Source organism: Mesocricetus auratus, unplaced genomic scaffold (genome assembly GCF_017639785.1).
Source record: "Mesocricetus auratus isolate SY011 unplaced genomic scaffold, BCM_Maur_2.0 Super-Scaffold_100015, whole genome shotgun sequence".
Lineage (NCBI taxonomy): Eukaryota > Metazoa > Chordata > Mammalia > Rodentia > Cricetidae > Mesocricetus > Mesocricetus auratus.
Genome location: NW_024429198.1, coordinates 24,793,799 through 24,804,971, shown reverse-complemented (window position 1 = coordinate 24,804,971; position 11,173 = coordinate 24,793,799). Strand labels below are relative to the sequence as shown.

General features: G+C 46.2%; 1 protein-coding gene across 1 annotated transcript; it reads left to right on the top strand.

Annotated features, from left to right (window-relative positions):
- The first annotated feature begins 78 nt into the window (after nucleotides 1-78).
- Cct5 (chaperonin containing TCP1 subunit 5) lies at nucleotides 79-11,024 on the top strand. The gene is made up of 11 exons (XM_005065468.4): nucleotides 79-267; nucleotides 3,430-3,490; nucleotides 3,927-4,091; nucleotides 5,436-5,634; nucleotides 6,867-7,059; nucleotides 7,137-7,286; nucleotides 7,743-7,862; nucleotides 8,373-8,558; nucleotides 8,654-8,791; nucleotides 8,988-9,168; nucleotides 10,785-11,024. The coding sequence occupies exons 1-11, from the start codon at nucleotides 163-165 to the stop codon at nucleotides 10,910-10,912; spliced, it is 1,626 nt and encodes a 541-aa protein (XP_005065525.1). The 5' UTR covers nucleotides 79-162; the 3' UTR covers nucleotides 10,913-11,024.
- The last annotated feature ends 149 nt before the right edge of the window (nucleotides 11,025-11,173 follow it).

The following is an 11,173-nucleotide window of genomic DNA, read 5'->3' as shown; positions in this document are numbered from 1 at the left end:
GTGGCGTTAAAAGAGTCACAGTCGAAAAGAAAAAAAATCTCGGGCGGTCCGTAATGCGCACGCGCGCGAGACTTTGCGTCGTCTCGCGAGAGGAAGGTGCCTTCTCTATTCCGGAGTGGTCCCTGCCGGTTGTTGGAAAGCGTCTCTTGTAGCTCGCCCAGCATGGCGTCCGTGGGGACCCTCGCCTTCGATGAGTATGGGCGCCCCTTCCTCATCATCAAGGATCAAGACCGCAAGTCCCGTCTCATGGGGCTTGAGGCCCTCAAGGTAACGGCCCGGAACGCGAGGCAGCGGGATGAAGGGAGGCGGCCCGAGCGCTCTTCTGCGCCTGCGTGAGAGCGGTTCGGCCATGTGCTGGCCCAAAAGGTCGAGAATCTGCGGTTCCGAGGAGCCCGCGTGGGCTCCGTGTACACACCCGTCCCCTGTGCGCGCGCGAGAGAGGTCGTGGAGGCCTAAGCCCGGAGGTGATGGGGGAGAGCGGCCGGCTCTCCCGCCCTGGGTGGGGCTCACCCCTCCCGCTCGCCTGGGGATCGGGCCTGCGGCTCCCCCAAGCTGAAAGTGGACTCGCCGGCAGGCCGCTTGTAAGAGGGATGACAAGTGACAGCGGAGGGAGCTCTTCCAACTTTGATGGAAGGAACTGTGTGATGCACACACACTCACATGCACACACGTGTTTGCAAGGGCCAGAGCATTGTGTTCAGAGGAGACCGTACATCCTCTTGGGTCAGAAAACACGTATTTTTGGAATGGAAGGAGACAGTTTCAGGAGCGCACACCTGGCTGCAAATTGTGATGCCTCCCCAAAGTTGGAACTCTTGGAACCCCATCACAGGGAAACAAAGAACTTATCCTGGAGGAAGGCAGAGCCGAACTGATGAGTAGGAAGGAAAGTCCTATAGAAGGAAAGGGATAAAAAGGGCCCGGACCCCGAGCTAGAACTCAGATTAAGAAAGGAATATCAGCCGGAGAGTGGTGGCACTCACCTTTAGTCTCAGCACTTGGGAGGCAGAGGAAGAGATTCTCTCTGAGTTCGAGACCAGCCTGGTCTACTACAAGAGCTAGTTCCAGGACAGGCTCCAAAGCTACACAGGGAAACCAAAAAAGAAAAGTAATCTCGTTGACAGGTGTTGCCACAGAAAACGCTCAAGGAGGGAGCTGCATCTTGGGTGTTAGGTGTGCCTTTTATGCCTCTGCCTTGTTCTCCTAATGTTAGGGTCTTATTTAAAAACAGACTTAGAAGTAATACACCTGCTCACTGACTCCAGTTACTGGTTTCCCAATGGGAACTTTACTGGTTTCCCAATGGGAACTGTCTGTCATGCCGGCGGCTTGACAGGTGTATTGGAGTGACAAAAGAGGACAGAGCAATTGTAGATGCTTGGCTCTGTTTCCTTCCTAGGGGGAATTTTTTTTCTCAAGTCATATGCATTGTATTCGGTTCCAACCCCCCCCCCCCCCCACACACACCCCTAAGGTACTTCCAAATTAAGAAACATTCCAACAGGCAGAAATTTTACCAGTGTAATTAATGCTAACAGTTGTGCTGGGTCTGCCATTTGTGCTAACTACATGGACTATTGCATGTGACCCTCACTCAAGATAGGTCTGCTTCTAGAATTAGGCCCTTAGGGCAGGGCCATAGAGAAGTTGACAGATTTCACAGCAGCTGAGAGAGACGGGCCATGACGTCAGTCTGCCTCCAGCTGCATCACAGCTAGTGGTCTAGAGCCGTGAGCTCACCCTTGCTGTTCTGTGTACTACGGTGTTCAGCTGTTGGCCTCAGCTCAATACATACGTGTTTGAGCAACAAAGCTCAGGTGTCCGGTATCCTTGGGCACAGAGAGACGTTTCCCTGTGGTGCTTTTCAAAGAGCCCATTGTGAATACATACCTCAAAGTGCATTTTAAGAGTCACCAGGGTTTGCAAAGGAAAAATGGAACTTGGTGTTATGTAGTCAGCCATTAGGGATGACAAGAAAAGTTAATGAGCATGTGTCCTTGCACAGTTCTGAAAACTCAAGGTCTCTGTGGTTAGAGAAGTTTGCATTCCTCTGCACCTTGCGGGTGAGAACATTGAGTTGGAGCACCAGGGAGAGCCAGGGGTGCTCTCAAGTGCTTTGCTTTTGAGCTCCAGTATTAAGGCACTGCGAGTCCTTTTAAACCTTTGGAATTGTTAAAGGACTCTAGAAAATCAGTTAATTAGCAATTAGGAAGTGCATGGGATGTGGTTTTAGAATTCTGTAGGGTGGTTTTGACCTGAGTTAAGCTAGTGGTGACAAGAATAAAAGAACATGACATTGAAGGAAATGAGAGCCGGGTGTATCTGGGACCAGAGGAGGGGTCTTTCAGGCTTGCACTGTTAATACTTTAGTAACAGTAATGTTAATTTTGGTGTGGGAAGATGGTTGTTATTAACACCCGAGTTAGAAGAGAAGAGTTTCAATGAAAACTAATGGCCCAGACCAGATTCTGCAGTGAAGCTGTGGGTTGCATTCCTGGAGGGTAGAGGTCAAGGCCTGCCGGGGTGGTGGCATACAAATCAAACCTTTACTGAAAATAAATCATAAAGAACATTACTTTTAAACAAGGATGTTATACATGTAACATTGCTGTTTAGTGAAGACAGGGTAGCTTTGTGAAATAATGGGATGTGTGTGTTGGTTTGGGTTTTTACTTTAGATTTGTTTTATGTGTATGGATGAGTACTTTCACGTATGTATGTGCACTCTGGTGCCTGTGGAGGCCAGAAGAGGGCATCAGATCACCTGAAACTCAAGTACAGGCCATTGGGAGCTGCCATGTGGTGCTGGAAACTGAACATGGGTCTTCTGTAAGAGCAAGTGACCTTGACCACTGAGCCATCTCAGTCACTCTCCCAGTGACGTGCACTTCCAACCCTTGTTCGCTCTAGTGTCTCTCGAGGCTAAGTTTGGTCTGCCATTGTTACAGACCAAATTTCGGGGGAAAGATGAGTTCTAGAGCAGTTTAAAACAGCAGTCTGAGTTCTGAGCCCCATGGGGTCACTGGTACTAAATTCCTAGACACCATTCAGAGCTTTCCTTTTGAAAATAGTGCTTGCTAAGAATGTTAGCAAGGGTGGTGCTCCCTTGTGGGATTGACGTGGTATTTCTAACAGTGGGCTTTGGTGAAAACTGAAGGTGTTGTGTTTGTGTTCTCAAGTCAGTAATGGAGGCAGCCTGCCTCCTTCCCGTGCTGAGTATGCCAAACACAAAGCACTTGACGCTAAAGCTTCTAGTTGTGAGTGTTACTGCTCAAGTCAGACCTCTATTGGTATAGAAATTTCTAGATTTTAAAGATTACATCCCAAGGTCCGTCCCCGTCCCCCCCCCCCCCCCCGTAAACATCAACTATATGCCTTTAATTGTTGAAATGATATGTAACTGGGTATTTGCTTTTTTGTTTCATTTAGTCTCACATCATGGCTGCAAAAGCTGTAGCAAACACAATGAGAACATCACTGGGACCAAACGGTGAGAGCCATTGATATTTTAAATAAAGGATTAAGTTCATAGTACAGTCAATAACACCTTCAGAAATGCAGTGGAGCAGTCCTCCAGTTTAGGTCAGCCAAGACGCTGTGGGGGCTCCTTACAGTTAACAGTGTGCTCACAACTTTACATAGGCCTTTCTTCACTCATTAGCGTGTTCCAGAGCACACCTGTGTCGTGAGTTAGTGCTCTATTTAGTGGTGTTCTGTATATGGTGGGTGGTCTGCATTTCTTTGGTTTAAAGCCCTTAGACTGTTTGGATTGTCTGGTGGAAGGATATCTGGTGGATGTTTTATGAGTGTTGGATTATTTGTTTCTAATGAATTTCAGGTAAGAATTGCTTGAGATTTGAGATGTTACCTCTAGTTCCTGGTTACACGTTCTTTTGCCAACGTCCTTCTGAACTTTTGTCCTTTAGGGCTGGATAAGATGATGGTAGATAAGGATGGCGATGTCACTGTAACGAATGACGGTGCCACCATTCTCAGCATGATGGATGTGGATCATCAGATTGCCAAACTGATGGTTGAACTGTCCAAATCCCAGGATGATGAAATTGGAGATGGAACCACGGGAGTGGTTGGTAAGAAAAGAAGCAGCTTTACTAACATAAGGTGTTTGAAAAGCATCACAAGAGCTGATGTTTCTACATCTTACTCATATGTACAATAGGACAGACTGAAATTGGGGAGCACATTGTGGCACAAGTGGGCCAGACTTTGAAGAGTGGTGTTGGGAAGAACACAGAGGAGGCGGGGAGCATTGGCAGTGAGATAGGACAGCTTGTAGTGTATGCTTTTGATCCATTGTTTTTAAGCTGCAGAAGTTAGTGAGATGAATGTGGAGGAGGCACAATTTTGGGTTGTAGGTTGTATTGTATTGTGTCAGTGTTCATTGTCCTTGAGCTGACAGCTACATGATGGTTACACAAAGAATGCCTTGGTACTCCTGCCCTCCTGCAACTACTTAAAGAGTTAACTAGAAAAGGTGTACACATGTGAAGAGAAAACATGGGTTACTGTTCTTAGCATTTTTTCCTGAGATTTGAAATCTTCTAATGGATCCAGAGTTTGAGGACTGGCAAGGTGGCTCAGCTAGCCAGTGAAGGTGCTTACCAGCAAAGCCTAAATAATAAATAAACCCCTGCATTTAACCCTGGGGTTCCATGGGAGAGAGCTGACTCCAGCTCATCATCCCTCCCTCTACACCCATGCATGCCTCTGCATACATACAAAGCTAAATCTAATTTGTAATTGCTTTACAGATCAGAGGAGATGAAAACACATTAATATGTACAGGGTTGCCTTTGCTGCAGCTCATTTAAAATCATTTACTTAACACTCTTGGAATTGCCATAATTTCCCAAGCACTATTGTAGGTGTGTTTGGAGTGCAGCAGGTTTTAAATTAGCAGAACCAAATTCATTTCTGTCACCAACAGGGGAAGGAGACGGGTTGATGCATGTACTCAGTGGCCCTCCACAAGCTAAGATACCCTCACTGAGCATAAGTCCCTGACCACAGTTCACTGCCTTCCATTTAAAATGTTGTCCTTGCATTGTGGCCTACATCTTTCTGTTTGTTCATGTACTGTGGGGAGGGGCATATGAAGAACAGAAGATAACTTTTAGGAGTCAGTTCTACTGTGTGAATTCCAGTGCCATCTATATTGGCAGTATGTACTACAGGCCCATCTCACTGCCCGCCCTCTTGCCTAAGTTTTTATTACCAAATTCATCTTTAAGGGGCAGCCTATTATATCTTGACTATGATCAAAACTAAGAGAGATGGCCTTCTCCCTTCCGTTCATAGCCCTGGCTTCTAAAATTACATCCAGCCCAATTCTAGAACTTCGTTAGTTTCGGGTCGCATGTAAGGCTGTACTAAAAGTTGTAATGTAAACTGGTTGTCTACTGTCTTGCTTACAGTCTTGGCTGGTGCCTTGTTGGAAGAAGCTGAGCAGCTGCTGGACAGAGGCATCCACCCAATCAGAATTGCCGATGGCTATGAACAGGCTGCCCGAATTGCTATAGATCACCTGGACAAGATCAGTGATAGTGTGCTTGTTGACATAAACAACCCCGAACCCCTGATTCAGACTGCAAAGACCACGCTGGGCTCCAAAGTGTATGTGTCCTATCAGATCAATGTGGTTTGCAAGCCTGCCCTTTGGAGGAATGTTCACATGTTGTATGATTTGCTAAAGTTTCTGTTGGATTTGCTTGTTTTCCTGTATTTATATTGGAGACTAGATTTGTCACTTAAGTTAGTAAATCTCCCTGACTAGAAAATTCTATTTTTTCCTGTCACCTCAGTAGAAAGTCATTTTGAGGAAGCATTTGTGTTTTAATCAGTAAACAAATGTACTGCTCTAAAGTTTTAATGTAATTAGGAGGATGGTCTTAAAATTGGCCTTCCTGTCTTAAAATCTCTGTCAGTATTTCCTAACGTCTGCTCTTGCCCCTAAACACTAAGTGGTCTCGGCCTAGGGATGCTCCTGTCTGCAGTGGCAGACACTCTAGTCTGCTGCTGTACAGTGCCATGAAAACTTCATGTGAACCCTTTAATCACACGTGGAAGCTTTGTTGTGCATCTCATACGTGTTTCCTTGTACTTTGCTCTTGTTTGTCTTCCTGCTTGATACCGGTGTGGGGGTGGGTGGGTATGTAAGCCACGTGTTAGAGAAAATGGGGTCCTTATTGCCCTCTCACTCCCCCCCCATTACTCTTGTTAACATTTATTCTGTGTGTGCATGTACAACTTGTAGGAATCTGCTGTCTCCTACCAGGTGGGTCACCAGGCTTGGCAGCAGCTGCTTTGACCCATTGAGCCTTCTCACCAGCCTTTTATCTCTCTGTTATATCACTTAACAGTGTGAGCAGTATTTAAATGTGGAGCTGTTATAGATGTCTGGTGCTTTTAGCAGAAGGAATGGTCTCAATATGAAGGCGAGTGCAATAAATAACTGGGCTGAGAAGCACCTGAGGACTGCTCGTTCATGTCTGAGAAGACACAGGAAAGCTGAGTGTCTGCAGTAAAGGGCCAGATGTCCAGAACAGAACTGAGCTTAAGATGTAGTTGTATCAAAGTAGATAACTGCGATCCTGCTTTCAGGTGGACCTGGCATTTTTAGAGGAAAATGAATGTATGCGCAGTTTCAAGGCTCAAAGGTACAATTGGTTCAAATCATAAAGGGTTCATGCAGCTCAGGCGTACTGCTTTGCCTGGGCCGTTAATGCCCTTGGTCGGCTTTAACTTGGAAAGCAGGACTAGTTTTCCTAGAGTGTTGATGAGTTGCATGATGTGATGGTTTGGTTACTGCTGTCATATAAGGAATGTGAAAACTGTGTTTTCATCAGTGTTAACAGCTGTCATCGGCAAATGGCTGAGATCGCTGTGAATGCCGTCCTCACCGTGGCAGATATGGAGCGGAGAGATGTTGACTTTGAGCTCATCAAAGTGGAAGGCAAAGTAGGTGGGAGGCTGGAGGACACCAAACTTATAAAGGGTGTGATCGTCGATAAGGACTTCAGTCACCCACAGATGCCAAAAGTAAGTTGGTGCTCTTACACCTCTACACTGCTTCTAACCAGGCCCCGCCACTTCAGGTGTTCATTCTTTCCCCATAGAAAGTGGAAAATGCTAAGATTGCGATTCTCACGTGTCCATTTGAGCCACCTAAACCAAAGACGAAGCACAAGCTGGATGTGACCTCTGTGGAGGACTACAAAGCCCTGCAGAAATATGAAAAGGAGAAGTTTGAAGAGATGATTCAGCAGGTAAGTCCTTCGGTGCTCCCTGAACCAGCTCCACAGGCACTAACAGAATTACCACCTGCAAACTTTGTCACCTGGCTACAAATAACGTGCAGTGTCACTTGTGTTCAGTGTCAGGCACAAAAATAAGTACAGTAAGGAAAACCGGATGGCATATTAGGAAAGAGGTTGACTTGTCCTGGGCTGCCTTGCGAGTTTGGCATCTTAGGTGTGCCTTTCATTTCCAGCTCTCCTGGGCTTGAATGGAGCAAACGAGAGTTAAGAAGTAGCAGGAATTAAGCCCAGTTTAGAAAGCAAAGTGGTTTCCGCTGGCACATGTGTTAGTGTGGGGAGGAGCAATTTCCTTCTCTCGGTGCACTGACTCCACACACTGCTGTGTGTCTCCTTTTTTTCAGATCATGTGGCAAGGAACAAATACCAACTTGTTACTAATAAGAGTTGTGGCATTTCTTTTCCCAGATTAAAGAAACTGGTGCTAACCTGGCTATTTGCCAGTGGGGCTTTGATGATGAAGCCAATCATTTACTTCTTCAGAATGCTCTCCCTGCAGTTCGCTGGGTAGGAGGACCTGAGATTGAGGTAGGAGGCCAAAACTCAGAGCCCTTGCTGGGTGTGGGGTAAGCCTGCAATGTATGCTTGTATTTGGTGCCACTTTGACAGCATTTGCTTTAAACAACCACCACATGCCAAAAAGCAACAGCTTAGAGGAAGAGTAACTGGTAGAACATTCTGGAATCTTTATTTGAATGACAATGCTTTGTATTTCTGGTATTGTGTAGTCAACTCTCTGGGCTTCTCTATTGGCTTTTGGGGACAAGAAAGTCTGGTACTGTGACAGCAGAGTAGGAACAGCTCTCCCAAACCCTGATCTGGACAAGCCTTGCTTCCCTTTTTTTTCTGTGTTGTGGGGATATGTGAGCTGGGTTCACAGACAGGGCACCCAGACTGTGAGATAGGATAGGAATTGACTGCAGTAGAGCTGGGTAGCTCTAACTTCAAGTGAACAACATGGTCCTGGGTTAAGTGTTGTTCACTGTGGTCCAGTTTTGGAAGTTCACTAGCATTGACCACATCTGTCTGTCCTCTCAGCTGATCGCCATTGCAACAGGAGGACGGATAGTCCCGAGATTCTCAGAGCTTACCTCTGAGAAGCTGGGCTTTGCCGGTGTGGTGCGAGAGATCTCATTCGGCACTACAAAAGACAAAATGCTGGTCATTGAGCAGTGTAAGAACTCTAGAGCTGTGACCATTTTCATCAGAGGAGGAAACAAGATGGTAAGGATCTGTTCTTGAGCTGGAAGGTGACTCAGTGGGTTCAGGGTCTTCTTGCTCTGCCAGCTTGAGGTGCTGAGACATAACCTTCTCCCCAGATCATTGAAGAAGCAAAACGATCTCTCCATGATGCCTTGTGTGTCATTCGGAACCTCATCCGAGACAATAGAGTTGTGTATGGAGGAGGAGCTGCTGAAATCTCCTGCGCCCTGGCTGTCAGTAAAGAGGCAGATAAGGTAACGGGCAGAATCGAAGTGAAAACTGCTATGTCTGGTTCCAGGCACATTATGTCCCATCACTTTCATTCTATAGATGAAGTAACCATGGTTTATTAAGCTTGCCCTGAGGAAGTATGCCAGTGTATTCTTAGGAACTGCTGTTGGCTCAGGTTGACTCTTGCCAAGTGCACTCACTGCCCCTGTGCCCTTCCAGTGCCCAACTTTGGAGCAGTATGCCATGAGAGCTTTTGCAGATGCCTTGGAGGTCATCCCCATGGCACTTTCAGAAAACAGTGGCATGAATCCCATCCAGACCATGACTGAAGTTCGAGCCAAGCAAGTGAAGGAGTCCAACCCTGCCCTTGGGATTGACTGTTTGCACAAGGGCACAAATGGTGAGTTGCTTGTTGGCATTCTGTGAGTGAACCAGGTTTCCACTAGGAAGATGGTGCAATCTTGCCACAATGAACTGCTCCCTTCTGGGTTCTTGAATACAGTTCTTGGTTTTAGTTGTTTGAGTTGATTGCTGTAGGACCTAGTCTTAGTGGCACACTCATTTTACTACAGTACAGCACTGTCTTCCTTCACACAGATGTCTGTCTGGCTGTGTACAGAGTGGTTCCACTCTGCCACCTGGCTGACCTGTGGCCACTGTGAGGCATTTGGTAGACTTGTAACTCTGTAGCAGCTTGGCAGTTCAGCTGTTGAAAAAGTGGCAGACATTTAGCTTGTTGAAACTTTACTGCATTTATTTACTAAACAACCATGCCTGCGTTCCTGCAGTGAATTCAACCACAGAACAAATATTTTGACAATAGCGACTCCAGCATCCGGTGGGAGGTGAGGGGTCAGTCTACACCAGCATCCAAAACAAAAGTAACTGGTATTGGTGTTCTATGAAGTGTCTGCTGACTCAGCATTGCAGACATGATTTCCCTGCTGTCCATATGCGTGCTATAAGATGTCATGTCACTGATGAACAAAACTTCTGCTACCGTTTTCCAACATAGGCATGTCCTCAGTACTAAGGAAATCCATCTGAAAATGACATAGGAAAAACTGTAGCCGGTTGACTATTACAGCTTTAGAATTTTTTTGGTTTGAGATTTTATTTATCTGTTAAAATTTATTAGCCAGCCATCGTGGTGCATACCTTTAGTCCCAGCAGTTGGGAGGCAGATCTCTTGAATCTGAGGCCAGCCTGATCTACAGAGCAAGTTCCAAGACAGCCAGAGCTATTCAGGAAACCCCTGTTTTCAAAATTTTTTCTGTTATGTGCATGAGTGTTTTGCCTGCATGCATTTAAGTGTACTCCATGTGTGTGTGGTACTTATGGGGACCAGAAAGAGGACACTGAATCTTCTGGCCCTGGAGTTAACTGAATGGGTGTAGGCTGCCATGTGGTTGCTGGAAACTGAGGTCCTCTATAAGAGCACTTGATGTTCTTAATCACTGAGCCACCTCCAGCCCTTTTTACATTCATGGTTTTTATTTACTTCCTTGTTTGACACTCCGATATTGCTATAGATAGGTGGATATAGGTGTAGATATGATGTATTCTCTGTACTCTTGCCCCCACATCCTGTTTCCTGTTCCCACATTCCTGCCTTCTGTTCTATTTGAGTTTAACCAGGACTAGCTCTGTGACCAGAGGTTTGTAACTGTCCAGTGGAGCCTGTTGGGCTTACCTGTGGGTACAACTGAAGACAAAGATCACCCAGAGTCCACCAGGGGCCAGTAGTTTAGCAGGGAGAGGTAGGGCTCCATTAGCCTGTCTCTGTCTGTGACTGACAAACATGGCACCGTCTTAGACCATTTTTGGTTTTGAAATGGAATTTGGCTTTTGCCAGGCTGACCTTGAACCTCCGTCTCCCCGGTAACTAGGAACTCAGAGATGCATACTGCATCCTGCTACTTTTCCTAAGCTTTGTTGCCTGCATACATTGAAGCTGATTGTTGATCGTGAATTTGTATGATCTAAGGACCACTGATGGCTGTTTTTATTTTTCAGATATGCAGCATCAGCACGTCATAGAAACCTTGATTGGCAAAAAGCAGCAGATCTCTCTTGCGACACAGATGGTGAGAATGATTCTGAAGATTGATGACATCCGTAAGCCTGGAGAATCTGAAGAATAAAATGTACCATCCGTCACTGTGACTAAATAAAGGGTGTGTCGTGCTGCATCTGCAGTGACGATTGGTCCTCTCTCGGCCTGTAGATGCTGGAATAAAAGCAGCCGTTTGGTAACTGTTGCCCTCGTTCCATGCTCAGTGCAGGATACAGTCTCGAAGTCTCTCTGTTCCTTGGATGTCTCTAAGCATCCTTCATCTGCAGTGTTAACTGTGTGAAAGGAAGCAAAAATGCACTACAGATACTGTTTGAGCAGCTTAGCTGTC